Consider the following 27,141-nt stretch of genomic DNA (forward strand, 5'->3'; position numbering starts at 1 on the left):
ATGGACTGTTCCACATATCCAACGAAGAGGCAGGCATTGCTAGGGCCCATGCGGGTGCCCATGGCTACTCCTTTGGTTTGGAGGAAGTGGGAGGATTGGAAGGAGAAGTTGTTAAGAGTGAGGACCAGTTCAGTCAGTCGAAGGAGAGTATCAGTGGAAGGGTACTGGTTGGTTCGGCGGGAAAGGAAGAAACGGAGGGCTTTGAGGCCTTCGTGATGGGGGATGGAGGTGTATAGGGACTGGATATCCATGGTGAAGATAAGGCGTTGGGGGCCGGGGAAGCGAAAGTCATGGAGGAGGTGGATGGCTTGGGTAGTGTCCCGAACGTAGGTGGGGGGTTCTTGGAATAAGGAGGACAGGACCGTGTCAAGGTATGCAGAAATGTGTTTGGTGGGGCAGGAGCAGGCTGAGACAATGGGTTGGCCGGGGTAGTCAGGTTTGTTGTGAATGTAACTTGCCCTGTATCAACCCAAGTCTGAGTATTGTCCAGAGCTGAAAATGTGTTGCTGGAAAAGCGCAGCAGATCAGGCAACATCCAAGGACAGGAGAATCGACGTTTCGGGCATAAGCCCTTCTTCAGGATGCTGCTTGACCTGCTGCACTTTTCCAGCAACACATTTTCAGCTCTGATCTCCAGCATCTGCAGCTCTCACTTTCTCCTTGAATATTGTCCAGCATTTGAACTGCTTCAGTAATTGAGGTAATTGGATGGTTAAGATTAAGCAATCATTGGTGAGCATGCCCACTTTCGACCTTATGATGGAGGGAAGGTTATTGATGAAGCAACTGAAGATGACTGAGCCTAGGACACTACCCTGAAGAGCTCCTGCAAAGATGTCCTAGAGCTGAGATGACTGACCTCCAACAACCACAGACATTTTCTGTTGTGCCAGGTATGACTTCAACCACTGGAGAGTTGGTCCCCTGAGTCCTATTGATTTCAATTTTGCTAGGGCTCATTGAGGCCAAGGGCAGTCACTCTTGCCTCAAGTCTGGAAATCAGCTCTCTTGTCTAAGTTTGAACCAAGGCTGGAATGAGATCAGGGGCTAAGTGGCCCTCGTAGAACCCAAAATGGGTATTAGTAAGGAGATTATTGCTGAATAGGTGCTGCTTGATAGTAGTGTTGATGACACATTCCATTGTTTTACTGATGATCAAGAGTAGACTGAATAGTTGGTAATTGGTTGTGTTCGATTTGAATTGAATTGAATTGAATTTATTGTTACATGTACCGAGGCACAGCTAAAAGCTTTGTCTTGCAAACAGTACAGGCAGATCACGTAGTTAAGTAGCATAGATAAGTAAATAATAGGTAAACAGCGGCAAAAACAAAAACACAGGTACGGACTAATGTTAAGAGTTTGAGAGTCCATTCAGTATTCTAACAACAGTAGGATAGAAACTGTTATGAAACCTGCTGATGCATGTGTTCAGGCTTCTGTACCTTCTCCCCGATGATAGAGCTCGTGGAAAAACATTGCCAGGGTGGGATGGATCTTTGAGAATGCTGGCGGCCTTTCCTTGACAGTGGGCCTGGTAGATAGATTCTATAGATGGGAGGTTGGCCTTTGTGATTGTCCGAGCCGAGTTCACCACTCTCTGTAACTGTCTTTGATCTTGAACGGTCCGGTTGTCATACCACGTAGTGATACATCCAGACAGAGTGCTTTCGATGGTGCACATATAAAAGTTGGCAAGGGTATTCGCCGTCATGCCAAATTTCCTCAGCTGCCTGAGGAAGAAGAGACGTTGTTGGGCCTTTGAAACCAGTGTGTTCATGTGAAGAGTCCAAGAAAGCTTGTTGTGGATGACCACTCCCAGGAGCTTGACACTCCACTCGGTTCACCTCTGTGCTGTTAATGTGTAGGGGGGCATGAGTAACATCCCACCGAAAGTCAGTAATGAGTTCCGTGGTTTTGCTGGCATTGAGAGCTAGGTTGTTCTCAGTGCACCATTTTTCCAGGTGTTCCACCTCCTGTCTATGGTTTGTTTCGTCGCCATTGGGCGGCACGATGGCACAGTGGTTAGCACTGCTGCCTCACAGCACCAGAGACCCGGGTTCAATTCCCGCCTCAGGCGACTGACTGTGTGGAGTTTGCACGTTCTCCACATGTCTGCGTGGGTTTCCTCCGGGTGCTCTGGTTTCCTCCCACAGTCCTAAAGATGTGCAGGTCAGGTGAATTGGCCATGCTAAATTGCCCGTAGTGTTAGTTAAGGGGTAGATGTAGGGGTATGGGTGGGTTGCGCTTCGGCGGGGCGGTGTGGACTTGTTGGGCCGAAGGGCCTGTTTCCACACTGTAAGTAATCTAATCTAATCTAATCATCTGAGATTTGACCAACAATGGTGGTGTCATCATTTGTTCTGCTTTTTCTGTACAGGACATGATAGGGAAATTTTCCACATTGTCTGATAGATGCTAGTGTTGGAGCTGTGCTCAAGCAGCTTGACTAGGGGGCGAGACAAATTCTGGAGCACAAGTCTTCAGTATTATTGCCGGAATATTATCCATAACATTTGCAATATCCAGTACATCCTAACTGTTTCTTGATATTACGTGGAATGAATTGAATTTGCTGAAGACTGGTATCAGTGAAACTGGGAAACACTGGAGGAGGCTAAGGCGGGTTTTCCGCTCAGTACCTTTGTTGTTATAGAGTCATAGCGATATACAGAATGGAAATAGACCCTTCGGTACAACTTGTCCATGTAGACCAAAAATATCCTATATAAATTAGGGTGTAGCTTTGCTCGCTGAGCTGTAGGTTTGATATCCAGACGTTTCATTACCTGGCTAGGTAACATCATCAGTGGCGACCTCCAAGTGAAGCGAAGCTGTTGTCTCCTGCTTTCTATTTATATGTTTGTCCTGGATGGGGTTCCTGTGGTTTGTGGTGATGTCATTTCCTGTTCGTTTTCTGAGGGGTTGATACATGGTATCTAGATCTATGTGTTTGTTTATGGCGTTGTGGTTGGAGTGCCAGGCCTCTAGGAATTCTCTGGCATGTCTTTGCTTAGCCTGTCCCAACGCTGACCAAATATTTAACTATACCAGCAACCATCCCAACAGACACAAATGAAGCTGTATCAGAACACTATTCCAACGAGCCACCACATACTGCAGCACAGACAAACTTCGGAAAACAGAGGAGAATCACCTATACAACGTATTCAAGAAGAACAGATACTCAAAAAATACAGTCCGCAGATTCCTCAAGAACAAACCATGACATGCAGACCAAACACATCCAGAAACCCTAACCACCTTATATCAAAAGAAGTTTCAGCAATGACAGCCAGACTATTAAGACCCCTCGAATCCTAGTAGCACGCAAACCCACCAACACTCTCAAACAAAAACTAACAAACTTAAAAGACTCAGTACAACCCATGGACAAAACCAACGTCATCTACAAAATTCCATGCAAGAGCTGCCACAATCACTACGTAGGACAAACAGGAAGAAAGTGAGTCACCAGGATACACGAACACCAGCTAGCCACAAAAAGACACGACCCTCTCTCCCTTATAGCCCTACACACGGATGAGAAAAATCACCAATTCTACTGGGACAACACATCTATCCTGGGACAGGCTCAGCAAAGACGTCAGAGAATTCCTCAAAGCCTGGCACTCCAACCAAAATGCCATAAACAAACACAGATCTAGATACCATCTATTATCTGCAAACTTATTAACCATACCTTTTATATTCATATCCAAATCATTTATATAAAAGCAGAGGACCAGCACCTATCTTTGTTGCACACCACTGGTCACAGACCTCCAGTCTGTAAAGCAACCCTCCACTACCGGCCTCTGCCTTCTACCTTCGAGCCAATTCTGGATCCAAATGGCTAGGTCGCCCTGTATTCCATGTGTTAACTAATCTACCATGAGGAATTTTGTTGAACATCTTACTGAAGTCCATATAGATCACATCCACTGCTCTGCCCTCATCAGTTCTCTTCATTACTTCTGCAAAAAAACTGCTTAAAAGATGACAAACTATATGTGGAAACTCATGAATAAAGTACATATTTTCAGTTTTATATGTGGCTGTTAAGTGGTGAGGTGCAACTGTAGTCAATTTAATTTGTGATTTGGAGTGAATAAGAAATATGTATCATTTGAAATTGTTCTTTCCTGTTAACTTTCATCATGTACAGCTCCTGAAGGCCACACTCGTGCAGACAAAATTCCATTAACTAAGTTAGGCCGTCGAATGTATACTGTTTTGCATGAGGAATCAACCGTTGAACGATCCATTGTATGTCAGATTGATGCAGTACGAGGAAGCAAGAGAATAACCATCCGTTCTCCTGTTCAGGTATACTGTTCATGTTAACTTTGTATTTCTTATAGAACTTGGCTGCTATTTAAACATGTGAAAGCTTTTAATGCATGGTAATCCCTTCTTAGTCGTGTTTCTTCTTACGTCTATATGTTTTGAGAAAAATATGAACATAAAATGGAGTAAAACAGAAACCCAAGTTGGCTTATACCTATATATTGGGTTATATATGGAAATAATCCCCATACAAGATTCTCATCGTGTTTTCCTGACATAGGCAACCATGGCATCCAGTCTTGAGTTTTTCAAATTTAAAAGACGACAGCCAATAAGGACTGCAATATTCAACCACTTTGAATGAATTAATTTAACTGGGCATGTTTAGGTCACCTGAGATATCCTAGTGGCTTCAATTGCAGAAAATTTAATAGATCAGGGCAATGATTATTTTTATGTCATGTTTTGTAGAATAAAACAAAAACGTACAGTATATTTCCTGGAGGAATCTGAGACCTTTTTGAATAACAGTAATTGATAAAGTTCTGGCCAATCTTAGTCCTTCAATGAACAACATAAACACATTATATGTACATGGCATCATCACATTGCACTTTGTGGGAGTTGTTATACAGTCAGAGAGATATACAGCATGGAAGCAGACTCTTCAGTCCAACTCATCCATGCCGACCAGATATCCTAAATAAATCCAGTCCCATTTGCCAGCATTTGACCCATATCCCTCTAAATCCTTCCTAATCATATACCTGTCCAGATGCTTTTTAAATGTTGTAATTGTACCAGCCTCAACCACTTCATCTGGCAGCTCATTCCTTGCACACACCCTTTGCGTGAAAACATTGCCCCTTAGGTCCATTTAAAAACTCCGTCCCCCCCTCCCCCTCACCTTAAACCTTTCCCCTCTAGTTTTGAACTCAACTACACCAGGGAAAAGACCTTGTCTGTATACCCTATTCATGTCCTTCATGATTTTATAAATTCTATAAGGTCACCCCTCAGTCTCTGACATTCTAGGGAAAATAACCTCAGTCTGTTAGTCTCTCTACAGTTCAAACCCTCCAATCCTGGCAACATCCTTGTAAATCTTTTCTGTACCCTTTCAAATTTCACAACACCCTTCCCATAGCAGGGAGACCAGATTTGAATGCAGTATTCCAGTAGTGGCCTAACCAGTGTCTTGTACCACTGCAACATGACTTCCCAACTCCCATACTCAATGCACTGACCAATAAAGGCAATGATACCAAACGCCGCCTTCATTATCCTGTCTACCTGAGACTCCACTTTCAAAGACCTATGAACCTGCACTTTAAGGTCTCTTTGTTCAGCAACATTCCCCAGGCCCTTACCATAAAGTGTATAAGTCCTGTCCTGATTTGCCTTCCCAAAATGCAGTATATCACTTACAGGTAGTTCTCATATAATGTCATAGTTACGTTCCCGTGTGACACTGTGTTATAGTAAATCGTGCAATAGAAATAATGGAGCCTGCAAGAAAAACAAAGTTGGGGTGAACCACCAAAAAAAACAGTGAAAATCAAAACAAAAGTAGTAGTTGGCCTAACAAATGATAGCACAGTCTAAGTAAATTTTGACCTGTTGTGTGACCTTTTGTATGGTACTGTATAATGCATTTAATCAGAATCTTCAACTGATTACTCTCGATTGGCATCTGTACCTACTGGCTGCACTACATTCTAATCAGTCTTCTGATTCCATCCAATGGGAACACTGAACAAGTCAGATTCCAGAGCCTTGGTAGATCAAGGACTCGATCTCAATTTTTCTTTTGCTACATGTCAGTTTTGTCAAGTCTGTTGGAGGGTTTCACATCCTGATGCTTGGGGATGTCTGTCACCTTTATTTTGCAATACCTGCCTGATTTATTAGCTACCCCACCCTTTGACCCTCTCACATTCTAGCACTGTCATACCATGTACCATTTCCAAACCAACTCACCACTTCCTAGCTATCCCAGAATTGAGCAACGCCCGTGGTGCAGTACCATCTTTAAAAGGATATTGTATACCTAGACAGGAGCTGTCAGTGCGGAGCTGCCTTGCATAGTTCCTGACATTGGCCCTGGATGTGGCAGACAATGGAACATTGGTGCTTCTCCTTGTGGGTGAGGACATGGAGATGCTGCTGATGGAGATGGAGTGATACAAAGGCAGAATGTCCTATTCTCCCAGTCCAACAGAGGATCCCATTCTACCAGAACCACGCCAACTTGGACCAGGGTTACCATCCAGGCCACTGCAGTCTCGACCATCTGAGGGAATGCACAGAATGTAGGAAGAAGATCAGTGATCTTCTCCACTCTGCCAATGAAAGTGCCACCAAGTGATGCTGACGCAGAATCCAGTCTTCCATGCACCGTGACATCTAGTGCCAGGAATGAGAATTGCATAACAGCAAACGGGAGTTTGCTTTACTTAAAAAAAAAGTCGGCAATTCACAGACAAGTCACTTTTGATGAAGGTGTGTTATAGGAAAACAAACTATCTAAATTAAAATCCATCTGCCACTCCTCGGCCCATTAGCCCATCTGATCAAGATCTTGTTCTACTCTGAGGTAACCTTTTTCGCTGTACACTACACCCCAATTTTGATGTCACCTGCAAACTTACTAACTATACCTCCTATGTTCACATTCAAATCATTTATATAAATGATGAAAGCCAGTGGACCCAGCATTGATTCTTGTTGAAAACTGCTGGTTGTGTGCAAATTGCCCCATTTCCTATATTACAACAGTGATTCCACCTCAAGAATATCCCATTGATGGTTTATTGCCTTTAAACATCTGTTCATTGTGAAATGCGATATTTAAAACTAATTTAAAAAAAATATATCTGTATTCTTTCAATCTGCCTGCCTGGTCTCGATTGGCCTGGCTGCCTGTTCTAATTTGTTTTGCCTGTCCTTTTTGACTTATTCCTTTAAAGACTGGGAGGAAATTGGTACCAATGCATTTGTTTGTTTGCCGGTCAATCAACATGTCTGATGTTTTTCATTATAGTGTTGATTATCATATAAGCTTTATGCTACATCAGCATAGTTGAAGCTAGTACGATTGAACTAATTTCATTTGAAGACAACTTTTGGAAAGGAGGTACTTCACGCAGTGTTGTGTTGTATCAACACATTTTGAAGCATTATTGCACTGATATGTATCATATTGGTATGGGGTTCCCATTAATGATGCAAATATGCTATTTGGATATAGTTGGAAACTGTTTATTGGATTTATAATGTTTTAATTGAATTCAACCTTTATTTAAATTACAGATTAAGAACCATTTTTCAGTACCTTTCAATGTATTTGAAGATTTGGAGTCTTATCAGAAGATACTTGGTACAATACATCCAAATGAAGAGTTCAATGTTCCTTTGCTCTCTTATAGGTAAAATCTCTTTCTAAGCATAGTATTTTGTAAGGAACAATTTGCATGAAGTTAAAAAGTATTCTTATGTTATAGCATTGATGCAAGAATCTGAGAGATAATTAATTTCTTATCACTTATTTAAAGCTGAAACTAATTTGTTTTACTTGTTTTTGATTGGACAAGGGTGCTTTTACTAAAATAGCTTCACTCAGTTGTGCAAGTGTGTTGGAGATCTGCTGTTGTGATATGCTATACTTTTCTGACTTGGGGTGGTCTCCTCATCCACTGCAGTTGACTGCAACAAAGACAGAAATTACTGAAGAAACTCAGTAGATTTTGGCAGCATCTGTGGAGAGAAAGGAGCGTCACTGCATTGGTTCCAGTGCTACCTCAGTTAATGTTTCGTGTTCAGTATGATTCTTCTTCAGAACTGGGAGAACAAAATGGAAAAGCCAAACTAGAATTGAAACTCTGCATCTCTTTCTATAGATGCAGCCAGACTTGCAGATGTTCTCCAGTATTGATGTTGGACTTTTCTTGTTAGCACGTCCTTTAGCACATGCTAACATATCCTTGTACACCAGTCAATGAAAATAAGCATGTTCATATAGCACACAGTGAAGAATTGGTATGTTGGCTGTCCTAGTGAGAGAATGTGAGCACAGGAGCAAGGATGTCTTGTTACACTTCACTATTATTACTGTGCACAGCTTTGGCCTCATCTGAGGAAGGATGTTCTGGCTACGTAGAGAGTGCAACAAAGGCTTACCCAGATTGATTCCTGGGATGCTCGGACTGACATTTAAAGAGTTTGGAATGGTTAGGACTATGCTCACTGAGCTTAGAAGAATGAGGGAAGATCTCTCAGAAACCTACAACATTCTAATGACTAGACAAGATAAACACAAATTATGTTCCTGATGACTGACTGGGGAGTCCAGAACCAGGCTTCACAGTCTAAAAATGTAGGTCAGGCCATTTAAAACTGAGACGAGGATAAATGTCATCACTAATGGTGTGGTGAGTCTATGGAATTCTGCACCACAGAATGCAGTTGAGGTCAAAACATTGGGTGCTTTCGAGGAGATAGATACAGTTAATCATAAATTTAGAATCGAGTCCACACCAACTTTCTGAAGAGCAGCACACCCAGACTTACCCCCTTACATTATCCCTGTAACCCTGCATTTCTCATAGCTAATCCACCTTATCTACACATTCCTGGACACTATGGACAATTTAGCATTGCCAATCCGCCTAATCTGTATGTCTTTGGACTGTGGGAGAAAACCTGAGCATCTGACAGAAACCCACTAAGACACTTGGAGAATGTGCAAACTCCACACAGTAGTCACACAAGGGTGCTTCCTGATGCCGAGAGGCAGCAGTAGTAACCACTAAGCCACTATGCCATACCACCCCAACCATTGAGCTACTGTGCTGCCCTTAGTTCTTGGGAATAAAGTAAAGGCACTGAGTTGGATGATCAGTTGTGGTCATATTGAATTGTAAAGTGGACTAAAAGTGCCGATTGTCCTATTCTGTGGTTAGTTTCTGTGTTTCTAAAGCATTCCCTGAATGCTACTTTTCTATCATTTTGCATCTGTTTGTTTGGCAAATGAATTGAAATCTGTGTACTCTGGTTACTTATTTTGCTGGCACTGGAAATTGTTTCTTGTTCTCAAATGAAAATCATTCATGATTTAGACACCATTATCAAATGTCTGTTTACCCTGCTCTGCTATAAAGAGAACTACCAAAGTTTTCTTAATCTCTTCAAGTAATTTAAATATTTAATTCCATGCACCATTCTAATAAACCTCTTCTATATCTTCGCCAAGACCTTTCCTGAACTGATACAGAATTAGCCATATTATCCAGATGCAGCCTAGCCAATTTTTAAACAAAGATTGAGTGTAACTTTGATTTATTACTGACACGTGTACTGAGGTACAGTGCAAAACGTTGTCTTATGTACTTTACAGACAGATCATACTGTATTAATGCATTAGGATAACAGAACAGAGTGCAGCATGCAATGTTACACTGCCATGCAAGTCCAGAGAGAGATCAACATTAACATTAAAGAGGCCCATTCAAAACTCTGACAAACAGCAGGGAAGAAGCTGTTCTTGAATCTGTTTGTATGTGTATACAAACTTCTGTTTCTTCTGCCCGATGGGATAGAGTATAACCAGGAAGGGAGGTGTCTTTGTGTTGGTTGCCTTCCTGAAGCAGTGGAAGTATAGATTCAGTCAATGGATGGGAGGTCAGTTTGCATGATGGACTGGGCCATGTTCACAACTGTCTAGTTTCTTGCAGTCTTGGGAAGAGCAATGGCCATTCTGCGTGTGATGTATCCAGATAGGATGCTTTCTATGGTGCAGGAAAAAATCCCAATAAAGCCAACTTCCTTGGTTTTATACTGTTACAATCCACTGGAGCAGTGTGCTGCAAATAGTGCCCTGCTGTCTCCAGAGTCTTACTAAATGTTAGAAATACATTTTTTTTACCAAGGTATGCACAATGCACCAAGTTACCTGACTTTCTCCCCTGTAACCACAAACCTGCATACACAGTACACAGACAAACAAATAAGGAAATTATTATTGGTGAAAATGGAGAAAAACTGGAAAGTCAATTCAGTAGGCTTTGCTTCCTGATGCCGATGTCAAGATGATCCATCTTTGGCTATCCAGGCTATTGTTTTTTCGTTATCTTTCTTTCCAGAGGTTTCCACTAGTTTTTAAGTACAGAACAACTGGGAAAATTTCTTCAGTTTATCAATTCAAAAACTGCTGCAGGAAAGATTGCTGGTTCTTTTAAATTCTAATTTGAGATTTTTACTGCAGTTTCTGCTGGAGAAAACAATGGTACACTGTTTGCTGTCTCTCTTTCTCTCATTTGTTTTCAGTTCAGTCTGCTTAATTAGTTGAGAACCAATTTCATTTGTAAACAACACCTCAACTCTTTGTCATCTGCACATTGCAGGAATACATTAAGAAACGGAGTTCACAGTAGATAATCAAATTTCTTGTTGTGAGGTTATGCAGCTAACCTGTAAATACCAATTTTGAAAAATAGCTGTTCTTCCTGCAGTCCACAGTTTTTGAAGACAAATTGTTCTTACACTATGCCTCTATTCATGAAGTCAGGGAGCTTCTATCCTTTCTTCATTTGTCCTGCCATCTCAAGGTTGCTGTGTTCCTGCAATCGCTTTATAATTGTAGCATTTTGTTTCTACAAAAACCAACTGCTGCAAATGCTGAAAATTTGGAATAAAAACAGAAAATAGTATAAAAATTGAATACATCTATAATAATTACTAAAAGGAGTCACGAAGTCAAAGCATTTCACCTTGCACTCATCAAGACTTAGATGCTTGTAACAGACATTAAAAAAGAAACACTAATTTATACAGCATAAAAAAAATACTGCTGGCTGGTTAGGTCATCAGCATGGAGAAATCAATGATGTAAATGTATTAGTCTTGATGAGTGCAAAACAAAAATTTTCAATCTTGTGTCTTACCATTGTTTGTAAGTACAGAACTTAAACAGTTTTTTTGCAGGACTGTAATATCTGGATGAAGGCAAACAGTATTGGAAATATTTCAAGATGTTTCAAGAGAACTTGACCTACCTGCATCCACCTATCGCCATCCCACCTACATTTCTCCCAGCTACCACCCCCTCCATTTATTTCTCAACCCATTCTCCCTTCCCAATCCTGATGAAGGATCCTGCCTAAAATGTCAACCCTTCTGCTTTTCGGATGCTGCCTGACCGACTGTGCACCACACTTTATTGACCCTGGCTCTCCAGTATCTGCAGTCCTCACTATCTCCAATTCTTGGTAAAGTGTCAACAGCTGAATAGTAAATGAAGGAGATGATGTATAATTGAATTAAATGAGGCAGAGAGATAATTACAAAAAATTAAAAATAATGTGTTGCTGGAGACCAACCAAACGGCTAGAATAACATGATAGATGAGTCACGTGTCGAGGGACCAATCAAGGTAACAGGTAATCCAAAATTGTACAAACTAATTAAGGTAGAGAGATCGTACCAAGTTATCAAGGTGTTAGTGTCAAAACAGGACAGTAAGGAAGATTTTACAAACACAGAACAGTATGATGTGGTTACATGTAGCGTGACATGAACTCAAGATCACAGTTGAGGTCATCTTAATGGATACAGAACCTGGCTATCAGTTTCTGCTCAGCGATTCTGCATTGTTGTGTATCTCAAATACCACCTTGGAGGATGCTTATCCGACGATAAGAGGCTGAATGTCCTTGACTACTGAAGCCTTCCCTGATTTGGGAGGGAACATTCCTGTCTGGCGATAACCTGTATGATTTCTCAACCTTAATTAGTTTGGATGGTTTTGGATTTGTTTTTCCCTTGACTAGGCCCTTAGCATGCAACTCTTACACCTATCTTGTTATTCCAGTCATTTGGTTCATTTCCAGCACCACCTTATTTTTGTTTTATTTTTGTAATTATTTTTCTGCTTCAATTAATTGGATTAAATGTCATCCCGTTCACTTACTAGTCAGCTGTTGACACTTTACTCACACTGTCTGACACTTTGGATTACGTACAGAGACTTATTATTTAACATCTACTCATACCATTTGTATGATCATTTGACCTCTCTGCCCATTGATCACATTCCTGATGAAGGGCTAATGCACAAAATGTCGACTTTCCTGCTCCTCGGATGCTGCCTGACCAGCAGTGCTTTTCTAGCGTCACACTTTTCGATTCTGACTCTCCAGCATCTGCAGTCCTCACGTTCTCCCATTGATCTCTCTGCCTATAAATTCTGTGCCTGTATGCTTTTCTTCACTTCACCTGACAAAGGGGTAATGCCCCAAAAGCTTCTGATTTGAAATAAACCTGTTGGAATATAACCTGCTGTCACATGACTTCTGACCTTATCCAATTTAGTTATTGTAATATTTTTCTGGCTTGCCATTCTCCACCCTCCATAAACCTTCCTTATCCAAAATTCTACTACCTGTATTCATTCCAACAACATTTCTACTTGACTAGCGCCCTTTTTTCCTGACTGGATTGCATTGGCTCTTTGTATTTAAATGCATGCCATGAGTGCTCCGATTCCTCCATCAGTTCAAAGTAACAATATTCACTGCTATGCCCTCCCACCCCAAACCAAAATTTTGTTTTCACCATGACTGAATTTTTATGCATCACCATGTCCCTTTGCAGCACTATTTGATGCTATGGATTTCGTCTCCTTAGCTGCTCTTCATCCAGCTCATTTACATCTTCATATCCCTCACCAATTTAAGGCATAGCTTTAATCTACTTCCTTGATTAAGCCTTTGGTTTGATCTCTTAACTTTTCTATGCCTTGATATCATTTTTCTTTCTGTCTTTCTATGAAGTGCCTTGGGATCATTTCCTTTAAAAGTACTATGAAACCGAAATTCTTATTCTTGTTAGTTTTGAGGCAACAGAAAAAACTTCCTTGTGACATTATTCATTCTTTATCTGTTTTCACTTGCTGCAAAATTTTAGTTTGCAATTTTTTTATACCAAATGAAAAATTAAGTATTTCATTTTAATCTAGTTTGTTTTGTGCATGTTCTTGCAGATCAGATCTTCGTTTGCAGCTGATAGTGGAAGACGAGAAAATATATACTCCCTGTGAAGCTATCACATTTGGTCATGTTAGCACAAGTACTGAAATACTATTTCATCGCAAGTGCCAGTTTTCTAGAGGTGGTGACCAGCATACCCTTATGATCAATATAGTTGCAATGCATGACATGCTGGCATCTGACAATCCTGATGAAATTAACAATGCATATGTTCTCCATTTGTGGCCGAGTGCTGTACTTCAAAACCTTTTGCCTTATGCAGTCAGTGTTTCCTTAATGGAGGTATGTTTGCCTGTGTGTTTTGCATGTAGACTGTGATAAATGTTAAATTTGTTTTTCTTAGGATATTATTACACATGGAGAAAGAAGTACTAACATCAGAAGCAGGACCCAGAAACACCATTGATGCTAAGAGTTTTAACATTCAAACTCTCCTGTTTTCTAACAATAAGTTGCTGTGTTTTTTGGCTTGCTTTAAGTATTCCTCACTAATCATATGGTTAGGTAATGCTCTCAACAAAAAACATTTTGTGTTCCCATCGCACTCCGATTCAGAATAGGGCTACAATATTAAGTAAACACTTTTTTAAGGAACTTTTCAGTTTTATTTAATCAAGTAAAAAGAATTGCTGTCACTGAAAACAAACAACTAGAATACTTTTCTCAATGTTGAATTATTATTTTAGGCAATTTTTTAGTTAAAATTCTTCAGTAGTCATTGTCACTATAGCCCCTGAGGACCATAAGGCTGCCCTCTCACGAGAGAAAGACAATTGATGGTGAATTTGACCTGAGGGTCAGCACACTTCAGGTGAGGTGTGAGGTCAAGAAGATTGAATCTTCATGGTATCTCATCTGGTGTTGGAATTTAACCCATGCCATTGGCATCACTGCATTGCAAATAAATTAACTGAAGTAACTGACACCTTAAACTTTTTTGTGTATCTATTGATCACCATTTATCACACTAAAGTTTCTTTGCTTTCTATAGCACTATGACTCAAAGTGATATGTTGTTCAGTGTTGGCAACTGTACCAGACAAAAAGACCCTACTTTGCTATGTTTGTTTATACAATTCTTCCATATAAATGATGTCGGAAAGCTTGACACATTTGAGAAAAGCAAGGTTGAGTGGCCATCCTTGCTGGCCTTTATAGATGCTCAGTTCTTGTCTCCCCATTTATCATTAAGTAATTTTACAACCATGCAACCCATGTAATCCTCTCCTGAAAAAAAGTCAAAGCTATGTTTGGATCCCAATAGTAATGCCAGCAGCTGTGTCTTTTCTCAATCAATTGTTAATTTCATTGTTGAGATGCCTACCTTTGAAGAGCCTCGGCACGAGACACAGATTTGCACTGGCTGATTTGAGATTCACACAAAACAGCAGATGAGCTGACTTGAACTTTAAATAGTACATTTAAAACTTGAGAATAATTTACATGTGAAAAGTAATCTTAATGTTGCAAACTTCCTTAAAGGGGAAATGCATAAGGGATCAGAAGAGAGTGTAAAGATTGAAAGAGTGCGAGACAAGGCAACAATTGGCAGAAAGACAGTGATAGCAAAGATGTGGCTGTTTGCAAGGGTTGGGGAGGTGAGAGAGAGAGGGCAAGGGTATGTAAATGTTAGTGGTTAGCAGCCCATATGTTTAATGTAAGGCTGGACAGGACACCCATCACTATATAGGATTGGGAGATGCTTCACAAGTATGGAGAAAAAAAAAGCATCAATATTCTTCCATCTTAATCACATGTTTCATTTTTAGAATATTAAAATATATTTCAAGAATTAAGTGCCTACACTAAAGATCAGTAACCGTACTTGCTTAACATTTGTTCTGTAATTCTGTAACTTAAAAGTGGTTTTAGCATGAATGACATCCAGTAACTTAAGATTTAAAATGTTGCTTATTCTCAATGGATTATTCCTTTGATTTATTTTAGAAATGGTTTACTTCAGAATATTGAAAGAAAATCAACAGCTCATGTATTAAGAATTCTAAAACCTGCTAGTCATTCTGGCTTATGAATTGCATAAATGTCAATTTATTTTTCTCATGTCATGGCACACCATTTATACAATGTGTTTTGTTATTCACCATATTTACAATAATAATTTTTCTTTGTTTTTTAAGTTAATGAGTGGAACTATTTTTGTTGTGTCTGGTAAAACTTCCTGCTTCAATTCACAGTTGTACAGCAAGATTGCTTCTTTTAAAAATGAGTGGAATGGAAAAAAAGACAGGAAAAATACATATAAGACTATAAAAACATAGAAAAGCAAGATGATAGTCTCACTTAATCTGTCTTGTATCATCATTTCTGCAAAACACTTACATTTAATTTTAGCAGTAAAAACTGATCTCTTCTGATGAAAAAAGTTTCCATTAGTCCAAGAACTTCTCTTTTTCAAATGTTTAATTGTGTTCACGTTTAGCAATTTTATTTATTTATTGAGTAGAACTATCAAACAAATTTCTAGTGTAACAATAGGGCTCTAGCATCATTCCAGAAGTTTGGGAATTCCTCCTTGCAATAATAAGGCTACAAGGTAATTTCTTTCATTGTTTTTTAGAACATGTATAAATGCATAAATGAAGAACATCTTGAAAATTAAATACAATAATCATAATTTTATGTTCGAAAATAATTCTTGTTGCAGGAAAATAAGAGTCGGAGGTTGATTCTAGATGAAGGACATTCTGCCCAACTTCATGATGCTGTACTAGACCAATCCAAACTGACACTGACTATTATTGACTATTTAGAACATAATTGGGCAGGAGAATACTTGATCAAAAGCAATCAGACAGATATTGAATTAATTAAATTTAAATCATATATTGATGGTGAAGAAACTGAAATAGATATTGCAATCCTTGCAACATACAATGTTGGACATGTGATGCTATCATTGTATAGTCCCTATTGGATGATAAATAAAACTGGACGACTGCTTCAGTACAAAGCTGATGATGTTCATCGTAAACATCCTTTGGACTACAAAAAGCCTCTCCTTTTCTCTTTTGGATCTAAATGCTTTTTTGAAAAGAATAAAGTAAGTTGTTTATCTTTTTTTGTTGTTTTACAATTTATTGCTCATTTATTTTCCTCAAGTATTAACATAATATTACAACATTATTCAAAGGGAGAAATTTTAACCTAGGAGAGTGCATGGATTTGGGCACAAGTAAGGCTTTCTTTTAATCTAAAATTATTTCAATTATATAATATTTCATTGTACAGGGGTATTATACTTTTATTGAGTTAATAATAACTCTAATCCAAGAGAAGCAGTCATGCGTGTATTTCCTCTTATCAATCAGCCATCAAGCAGCAAACCTGGACAGAAATATAACAACTGGGAAAGGAATCTAGGACATTTTTATGTATGACATATTTATTTCTCTTCAATTAAGCATTAAGCTTTACTTTCCTGTCACTGCTAGAAGTGAAACTGGGATTTGATAGTACACTTGTTAGAATCTTTGTTGACGTTTCATTATTTTTATTTCATTCTTGTAAAGCTGTGGACTGTGAGCTGAAGATGGCCTTAGACTGTGGCCTGGGAACACTATCGTTGTACCAACCTAGAAACAAAATCTTGCTGTCTTGATCTTTCTCATTTAAAAATCAAAACTTTGCAGTGTGCTTTGTATATCCATATTTGCATAGCTTCATACACATTTTCTCCACTCCTATTTTGATTAAATTTGTGTTGGTCAACTGGTACAAAAATAGCAAAGTTGCATTATTTTATGAAACACAAAATTAACTAGCTCCCAAGCTTTTTTTTCTCCCTTATGGACGAGTTGCATTTATGAAGTATAATATGACATTCCTTTTGAGTAAAATTACTGTTGTAATGCAGAAAAATGTGGTAGAACTGAGCATAAATAATTTCAGCATAAAAGATTGAGGTACAATGACTTGATTACTATAAAATTGTGTCTTATAAAAATTTATTTTAAAAATATAGGTTCAGCTTAGGATAACTGACAGCCAATTATCAGATTCATTTTCTCTGGACACAGTGGGTAGTTATGGCTCTATTAAATGCAAAGGACCAAAAAAGGAGTATCAGGTAAGTGTCTTTAAAGCAATACTACAATTTATATTTTGCCTACATATGGTTTTAATAGATTAAAGTAATGAATTGAATCATACAATAGTTACAGTACAGAAGAAGGCCTTCTGATCTGTAGGTTCCATGTCAGAGCTCTGAGAGAAAAATCTATATTCCAAATGAGGGAGTGGGGTGACATAAATTGGGCCTCTAATCAACTGTTTGAAGCATATGATTAAATATAATAGCTGTAGAAAGACTAATAAGTTAATCTTTACCTCTTAATGCATACTGAACAAAAGCCCACATGCCATTAGTTCAAAATCTAAATTCTACAATAGTCGTTGATGATATCTATAACTCATACACCTTACATCACAAAATAAATGCAAACGCATGCAATTTGGGAAAATTATTTGGATAAGACACTTTTTTTTTGTGGAGACATTATGTTAACCAATTCACAGCTAACTTTTTCCATTATCTGTCTCTTCTTTATTCTTGATTTGTTTTTGAAAATACCGCACTCATTTACTGCTAAAAATAATCTGGAGCATCTGCTGACATCGAAGTCTGGCAGGAAAAGGAACTCACCTTCTACAGGAAATGAGCATGATGTTTGCTAATATGAAATTCATTCCATGATTACAAAAGAACAACACTAATAAATGCTTCTACATTTGTATGTAGAAGCAGTGTAGCTATGTAAGGAGTTGCATGTCATCTATACAATGGAGAGGTGTACAACAAGTGCTGGCAGCGTAGGAATCCATTGTCTGTACAAGCCTGAGGATGCGCGACATTGTGCCCAATAATTTGATAATTTGTAACTGCAGCAGAGCCTTTTGTCAGTTTGAAATAATATAAAAGGATTTTGATGGTTTATAACTTTTATTGCTTACCAAAGAGAATTATGCAAGCCTTCACAGATGAAAACCTGAAGCACAATTGAAATTCATACAAGGATGCAAACTTGTCAGTCATTAATTTAACTAGTTAAGTTGAACATTTTCCCTATATAATCATAAACAAATTAAAGTTTATTTAAATGATTTTTTTTCTAGGTTGGTGTGAAAATAGACAACAGCAGCTTTAATCTAACAAGAATTGTTACCTTTACACCATTTCACATGCTAATCAATCGAACGAAGCACAAGATTGAAGTTACTGAAGAATGTGAATCAAAGTGGTTGGGCATTGATTCAAACCAGGTAATTGAGCATCCTTTTAATCAATGTGGTGAATATTTAAAAGAAATGTATAGTTCATTTGAAAAGCTGAATATTGCAAGATGTAGGAACTGAGAAGATGAGTAATCTAGATGTCTCGGGAGACAATCAATGCCTGTTTTTCTTTTATTTTTCTTTCATGGGATGAGGGTGCTGCTGGTAAGGTCCAGCCCATCCTTAATTGCCCTCAGAGGGGAGTTAAGAGTCAACTACATTGCTGTCACACGTTTCCAGATCAAGTGAAGTGAGGCCAAGGATGGTAGAGTACCTCTCTTAAATCACATTATTCAACCAGAAGTATTTTACAAAAGTCAGTGATAGTTGTCATGGTCATCATTAATGAAACTGGCTTTATATTCCAGATTCTATTAATTGAATTTCAATTCTACCAGCAAACATGAGTGATATGTAGCACTAATATTAGCAATGGTGGTATAGCGGTGAGCATAGCTGCCTTCAAAGCAGTAGACCTGGCTTTAATTCCCAGTCATCAGAAGCTGCCACCTTTTGGAATGGTACAGTGGCTCAGTGGTTAACATTGTATCACAGAGACAACAACCCAAGCTCTATACCACCATCAGGTGACTGTGTGGAGTTTGCATGTTCTTCTCATGGCTGCATGGGTTTTCTCTAGGTGCTCCTTCCACAGTCCAAAGATGTGCAGGTTAGTTGGATTGGCCATGCTAAATTGCCCATAGTTTCCAGGAATGTGCAGGCTAAGTGGATTAGCCATGGAAAAGGCAGGGTTACATAGATTGGAGGGGGGAGGTTTGGGTGGGTTCTCTTCAGAGGGTCATTGTGGACTCGATGGCTGATTGGCCTGTTTCTACACCATAGGGATTTGATGTTTCTATGAACACGGTGGGATTTGAACCTATATTTCCAGGACATTGGCCTAGGCCTCCGGATTACTAGTCCATTGACATTACCACTACACCATCATGTCTGAACCCTAATATTGCAGGTTTCTATAATTTACAATAGGCCTTAAACAACTTTAGTCCTTTTAAAAAGAAGTGCAGATTGTAATCATGGTGGATTCTGTTGCATGGCTCAACTAAGTTGGAATAAATGAGTTTCCTCATTTGTACCTTTCTTTTGATGTGCTCAAAACTGAACTTTGCAGTAAATGTTCTTACCTACCCTTGGCTATTTCAATAGCCTTGTGAAGTAAGAGGTTGCTCTGAAATTATTTGTTAGATTAACTTTCACACATCTGTTCACTCAGTCCTGTCATTTTTATGTTAGGCAGAAATCTTGTAACTTCTTTACGTATGCTTACTTTCCAGTTTTCACTTTGTCTATAAATAGGATTTGAGCAGCTTGAATTGTTCACGCAGTTTTATTTCTTTACCATTGAGTAGCCTGCACAATGAGTCAAATTATCCAATAGAACAAAGTCTTATTGATGTTATCAGTCTAAATAAAATACATAATTTAACTTTATATTTTACCATTAAACATGTCATAATTTTTAAAAATTTATTTACGGAATAGTTTGATCTATTTTAACCAGTGCAGCCCATTCTGGCCTGCCAGAGATTCTGAGAGATTAGCAGTTCGAATTGAAGGATGCAGTGCTGGGCCCCAAAAGTTTTACTTCAACAAACAAGAAAATTGTCTTTTACTGCGTCTGGACAATAAGGTATGAATGTTTTAGAAATGTTATGATATAAAAACCATGATTATACAAAAGTACCAAGGTGAAATTGGCTCCTATGAAAATGATGTGATAGAGACAATGCACTTTTTACCAACCTACTGCCACCCACAGTTACTTGGTAATATTTTCTCACCCTATATCCTATAAGGACGTCATTACATTGTCTCAATTCTTCCTTCTCGATTACATTTGTTTTGATTATGCAACTTTTCAAACCAATAATTTTGCAATTTAATACAATATATTCAGTGTTTACAATGTGGTTTCCTCTACAGTTGGAAAGATCAAATGTAGATTGTGACTGCTTTGCAGAACCTTCACTCCGTTCAAAAATCCCAAGACCTTGTTGGTTTGATATTTGATCTCACATTGATGTTTCTGCCCTTGGCCTACTACATTGTTTCAGTGAAGTTCAATGTCAACATGAAATACAAATCTTATTTTTCAATTAGGGACTCTACAGTCTTTCAAACTCAAAATTGATTTTAGCAATTTTAGACCATTTCTGACCCATTATGTTTCCTTTTCACAGAATCATTGAATTTTGTGGAGCAGAAGGCCATTTAACCTTCTCATGTTTGCACTAGCTCTCTGAGCACAGTACCAAACCCACGTCTTGTCCCTATAACCCTGCACATTGTTCATGCTTCTGTATTCGTCGAAGCCTTTTTTAAATGCCTCAATTGACCCTGTCTGCATCACAGTTCCAAGCAATGAATTCCAAACTCCGACCACTTGCAATGTGAGTCTTTTTCTTCTCATCTCGCATTTGCTACTTTTGCAAAACAATTTAAATGTGCCCTCTGATTCACAATTATTTTCTTTGCTTGTTTCATTTATCTTTTATTTTTGCTTGCTGTCAGAAATACACCTAATTAAAGCACATCATGTACTTTTAAAGTACTTCTTTTCTTGTACTGCTCCATTCCCTTGGGTACTGTAAGAATTACTCTTCTATAATTCAGTTATTTTGGGCTACCACCTTGTCACAGATCATAATTTTTCCTGTTCCAATTCATTCCTTGTGCAAAGCTTATTACATTTCTAACTAGTGATGAAAAGTCATTGATTGTGGATGTTAACTGTTTCTCTCTCTAGAAATTTACCTTTCTGTTGAATATTTCCAGATTTTTTATTTATCATTTTGAAATTCGATCGCCCCTCAGCTTTTAAACTCAAAGATATCCAAGCTGAAATTATAGAAACTACCCTCAATATTATATTCCAGTATCATTTTGGTAAATCTAAGTTGCACCCTTTCCAATGTCAGTGAACCCTTCCTGCCAAGCAGTCCTCAAAACTGAACCCCTATTCCAGATGGTTCAAAGAAATCTTACTGGACTTGAAACATTAGCTCTTTTCTTTTCACCACAGATGCTGTCAGACCAGTTGAGTTTCTGTTTTTTTTAATATCTGAATTTTGAGGTGTGATTCCCTTCAAATACTAATTCTCAGGTCTCATTCGTATCCAAAATTTGAAGGACCCAATAGATGAGGAAATTCCAAATTTGGCTGCAATGGCCATCCCATAATAGCTCTACATATTGGAATCAAGAGAGATGCCCTGAATCAGGAATCGAAAGATGAACATGCACAAGTTTGGATGTTGACAGAGAAATTCCAGATCAGGGGTTGGTATCTGAAGATAGAGGCACTGCCAAAAGGAGTTGATCTGGCATCAGTAGAGCCAGTTAGTATTGGGCAATTTAGGATCGAGAGATGAGGCTGGAGATTAGGAAGAGATCAATTTTAGGGCCAGGAGTTGAGTTGCTCATTTTATTGATGAACAATCTCGTAAATTGGAGGAAAAGAAAGAAAAGAACTGCAAATGCTAGAAATCAGAACTGAAGAAGTTTTGAAAAAGTGTTACTGGGTCCAAAACATTAACTCCGATTTCTGTCCACAGGTGCTGCCAGATCTGTTGAATTTTTCCAGCAATTTCTGTTTTGCTTTTGTAACCTCTGTAATTGGTTTTCTTGAGTTCAGCTTCTGATGAACTTTGGACAAATTGGTGAAACCTCAGTTAGGTATGAATTGCTCACGCAAAGTGCTCACGAACTGCTTCAGGTGAAATTAAAGGAAATCATTTGCCTGCTCTAAATCTTATAGTGAATGCTGCATTTTAAGATGGAAATTGTATTTCTGTCCTGCACACCACATTGGAGCACTGAGGGTTTGTGCAGCATTTGAAAAGTAGATGCTAGATGGACTATGTCTAAGCCATTACTACTTCCTAATAGTTTCCAACTGTGACCTTATTGCTTCTGCTGCAGTGAAAATATTAAGAACATTCTCATTTGTGATCAAGTGTTGACCCTTTGATCTAAAGGACTTGATACTCCATTTCAAAACTTAGCATGTCCAGACAGCAGAAATGTGTTTTTAAATTGTATATTGTGAATTTCAATGAATTTAAAATGAGCTATAATATGATTCTCAACCTGATTGAAACTTCCTTCTTATGTTACAGTTTGGAGGTATCATAGCAGAAGTACACTTGGCAGAACATTCGATAGTGGTGACTTTTAAGGACTATCATGAAGGGGCTGCTCCATTCCTCATTATTAACCACACAAATGCAAGCAGGATTGAGTATCATCAGAGGTACCTTTACATGTATAACAAGAATTTGTTTGAACTGCTTCTATTAAACTTTGTTGATCATTCTATTTAGGAATTCTATAAGCATAGTAGTGAGCTGGGCTTAATTTCAGTTCCCAGTTAAGACAACAGTGAACATGTACTTTAATTAACAAAAAAAAACTCTCTGGAATACATTTTAGCAATAGGCTGTCCACATCAATTCATAGAATTTGTCTTTCAAAAATCAGATAAGCATGTATTCCATAAATTGTAATTTACTGATGGTAACTGTCTTTGCAGATAGATCTGTATTCTAAGGTTTTGCTATGTATTGCATTCTACAATTTATTTCAAGATTATTAAACATTATTTGCACCTTTTGACAATTATTAAAAATGTCATCTGTCAAGGGCCCAACAGCTATGTCAGAATACACACATTTATCAAAATGCTAATCCATTGTTGATACTTGAATCTTAAGTGTTTTTAAAACGCAGTCACTTTAAAGTTATACTGTCATTATGGCAGTATAGAAAAGTGAGTAATTAAGCTAAGCCCCTGGCACTCAGCTCATTTCCCCCTCCCCTTTGCCCTGTAGGTTTATTTCCAACCCAGTCCCTATCTATTTTCCTTTTGAAAGCACAGTGGTCCATCTCACTATTGCATCAAGTGCAAAATCATTACCATTCACTGCGTAAAAGAGTTCTTCCACATATCCTCCTGTATTTTTGTGCACCACTTTAAATTTGTAACCCCAAGTAATTAGCTTTGGGAAGGGCTTTTCTTTGTCAACCTTATCTGCATATTTGTGTATATCTCTTGTGATGCTTTCACTTTAATAAAGTTATTTTGTCCTTTGTTTTTTTTTGAAGAAAGGTCGTAAAGGCAGAGGTGTCGAAGGGTCTATTTATCAATGCAAGGAGGGTGGCCAGTTTTCCCAGTTCAGGCTTTTCCTAGTTTGTTTTAATTGGAGCAGTCATGGAGTCATAGAGATGTACAACATGGAAACAGACCCTTTGGTTCATCCTGGCCGTGCCGACCAGATATCCCAACCCAATCTAGTCCCACCTGCTAGCACCCGGCCCATTATCCCTCCAAACCCTTTCTATTCATGTGCCCGTCCAAATGTTGCAATTGTACCAACCTCCACCAATTCCTTTGGCAGCTCATTCCATACACGTACCACCCTCTGCGTGAAAATGTTACCCCTTAGATCTCTTTTGTATCTTTCCCCTCTCACCCTAAACCTAATACCCTCTAGTTCTGGTCTCCCCGACCCCAGGGAAAAGACTTTGTCAATTTATCCCATCCATCTCCCTCATAATTTTGTAAACCTCTCTGTAAGGTCACCCCTCAGCCTCTGACCTCCAGGGAAAAAAACCCCAGCCTGTACAGCCTCTCCCTATAGCTCAAATCCTCCAACCCTGGCAACATCCTTGTAAATCTTTTCTGAACCCTTTCAAGTATCACATCTTTCCGATAGGAAGGAGACCAGAATTGCACGCAATATTCCAACAGTGGCCTAAACAATTTCCTGGGGCCTAATCAATGACCTCCCAACTCCTGTGCTCAATACTCTGACCAATAAAAGAAAGCATACCAAACGCCGCCTTCACTATCCTATCTACCTACGTCTCCACTTTCAAGGAGCTATGAACCTGCACTCCAAGGTCTCTTTGTTCAGCAACACTTCCCTCGGACCTTACCATTAAGTGTATAGGTCCTGCTAAGATTTGCTTTCCCAAAATACAGCACTTCACATTTATCTGAATTAAACTCCATCTGTCACTTCTCAGCCCATTGGCTCATCTGGTCAAGATCTTGTTGTATTCTGAGGTAACCCTCTTCGCTGTCCACTACACCTCCAATTTTGGTGTCATCTGCAAACTTACTAACTATACCTCTTATGCTTGCATCCAAATCATTTATGTAAATGACAAAAAGTAGAGGATCCAGCACCGATTCTTGTGGCACTCCACTGGTCACAGGTCTCCAGTCTGAAAAACAACCTTCCACCACCACCCTCTGTCTTCTACCTTTGAGCCAGTTCTGTATCCAAATGGCTAGTTCTCCCTGTATCCCATGATATCTAACCTTGTTAAGTCACAACATGAGAGAGTCCAGGGAAGTCGCAAGTTTCAATAAAGAACTCCTCTGACCTTCTGAAATCTCTTTGGATGGTGTACCCTCCTGCCAGTAAGAATCTGTGTTTGAATTTACCTTTTTTTCCAAGAGGTATGTTTGTGGGGTATTACTGTATTGGAACAGGTATTTAGAAGTAGTGACTGTATTGGGTTGGTTAAGGTTTCCCATAGTTAAGTTATTCTAAATGCTGCTTCCTTTTGTGTTTCAGCTGTAGTGTTTAAATAAATTGTTTTGCTTAAAACCAAGTGGTTTGACCAGCTGCATCCCAATTGGAACAACCACTTTACACCTGCCTTTTAAAATAAGAAAAAGTTAGGGTGTAGGCTATCTTAAAATATTTTGAGGGGATCTGGCCTGGTCCATAACACTCTGCCAAATCTTCCCTAAATCACTTCTGCTCCAGTTTCTCTAACCTAACCTAGCAGCTAAAATTCTACGTCAGACCATAAGAAATTTGCCACCTTCCAATCTGGTGGAACCATTCCAAAGTCTACAGAATTTTGAAAGGTGACCATCATGTTTTTACAGCCACTTCTTTCAAAACACCGGGCTGTAGATATTTTATTTATCTACTTTAAATTCCTGGAAGTGCACTCATAAATTTAATCTGAGTGCTGTAAGGGCCCTCACATCCATTCCAAAGTATAAGTGTCAGATCTAGATGTAGATTTTTGTGGTAGCCTTTATTGAACTTTGAGGTTCACAATAGCCTCAAACACTTTTTGTACTAAATCCTTTTATTTAGGCATCCCAAGATCCCATACATGTGGTTCCCTACACTCTCAAAATGTCCTGCCAACCTTAAATAATCCATCACATGAATACCAGTAACCTCTGTTCCTGCAGTTGTTTAGAATTGTGCCATGAAGTACATATTGTCCCGACCACCAAAATGTGTCGTCTCAAACATCACTGTATTAAATTCCAACTGCCATTGAGCTGTCCGTTCTGCTAGTCTCTATCCTGCTGCCATCAAATGATGTCATCCTTAATGTTTGCATTTCCAAGTTTGTTCTTGCTGTGAAATTTTGAAAGTTTATGCTAATATGTTCCAATCTCATGCTATATATGTATATTAACAATGTAGTAATCCTGTCATTGACATCTGGGGAATACTACTGTCAATCATCCTTCAGTAAGAAAAACAACATTAACACAACTCACTGCTTTTTATCCTCAGGCTAATTTTTATCCATGCTGACACTGACCTCTTATTCTATGAGCCTAAATTTATTAGCCCATTAATTATGTGATACTTTTAAAAACACTTCCTAAAATACAAATAAATAGCATCCATTGCATTCCCTTCAACAACCTCCAGTTAATTCTTTAAAATGCTCAAAATTAGATCAGTTTAGAGTGTGGTGTGGGAAAAGCACAGCAAGTCACTCTTGACTTTGATCTCCAGCAGCTGCAGTCCTCACTTTCTCTTCAAAATTAGATCAGTCAAACACCCTCTGATTTTTAAAGATCAATATTGCCCCTCCTTAATTAACTGAAACCTAACCATAAATTTTAACATTATTTTCTTAAAGCCTTGACCATCACTAACATTAAATAGCCAACCTGTATATCCCTTATATGCCCTCAAATTCTTTCTTAAATAGGATGTCACATTTGTCACTTTGCCATTATCTAGCATTTCTACCCCATGTAAGGAAGTTTGAAAACTTATGGCAGACTGTTTGCTATCTCCAGCACACTTGCCTTATCAACTAGTGATGTAAACTATCTGGGGCAGATGGCTAATCCATTCTAAGCATAACCAGCCTTTCCCGTGTGTCCTGTCTATCAATTGCCTTCTCATCCATTACTTTTAGCAATGTTTTGATTGCATTCGTTTTGTCAGTGAACACCAGTAAAAAACACACATTAAGTATTTCAACTTTGCTTTGCAATGGTCAGCATAAAGCGCTGCCTTCATTCCTAGTAGAGTCATCTGTTTCTATCCACTTCTTGATGACATGCTGTTAAACAATTTTTGGGTTTTTTTTATGTTGACTGCCATTCTGTTTGTTTTAAGCTCGTCTTGTTTTCCTTTTCACATCCCTACTCAACCCATTGTATTTGGCCTGATTTTCATTTGAAGAATTCACTGGATGTGTGTCAGATACTATC

General features: G+C 38.7%; 1 protein-coding gene across 6 annotated transcripts in view; it reads left to right on the forward strand.

Annotated features, from left to right (window-relative positions):
* vps13a (vacuolar protein sorting 13 homolog A) overlaps positions 1-27,141 on the forward strand; it is a 421,720-nt gene that overhangs the window by 272,764 nt on the left and 121,815 nt on the right. For all 6 annotated transcript variants that reach the window (XM_043712521.1, XM_043712528.1, XM_043712537.1 and 3 more), the window contains 8 exons: positions 4,169-4,329; positions 7,603-7,718; positions 13,328-13,616; positions 16,000-16,395; positions 17,317-17,421; positions 18,468-18,614; positions 20,149-20,277; positions 22,766-22,899. In XM_043712521.1, coding sequence (XP_043568456.1) covers positions 4,169-4,329; positions 7,603-7,718; positions 13,328-13,616; positions 16,000-16,395; positions 17,317-17,421; positions 18,468-18,614; positions 20,149-20,277; positions 22,766-22,899 — 1,477 coding nt within the window. The remainder of the gene's footprint in view (positions 1-4,168; positions 4,330-7,602; positions 7,719-13,327; positions 13,617-15,999; positions 16,396-17,316; positions 17,422-18,467; positions 18,615-20,148; positions 20,278-22,765; positions 22,900-27,141) is intronic.

Source organism: Chiloscyllium plagiosum, chromosome 2 (assembly GCF_004010195.1).
Source record: "Chiloscyllium plagiosum isolate BGI_BamShark_2017 chromosome 2, ASM401019v2, whole genome shotgun sequence".
Classification (NCBI taxonomy): domain Eukaryota; kingdom Metazoa; phylum Chordata; class Chondrichthyes; order Orectolobiformes; family Hemiscylliidae; genus Chiloscyllium; species Chiloscyllium plagiosum.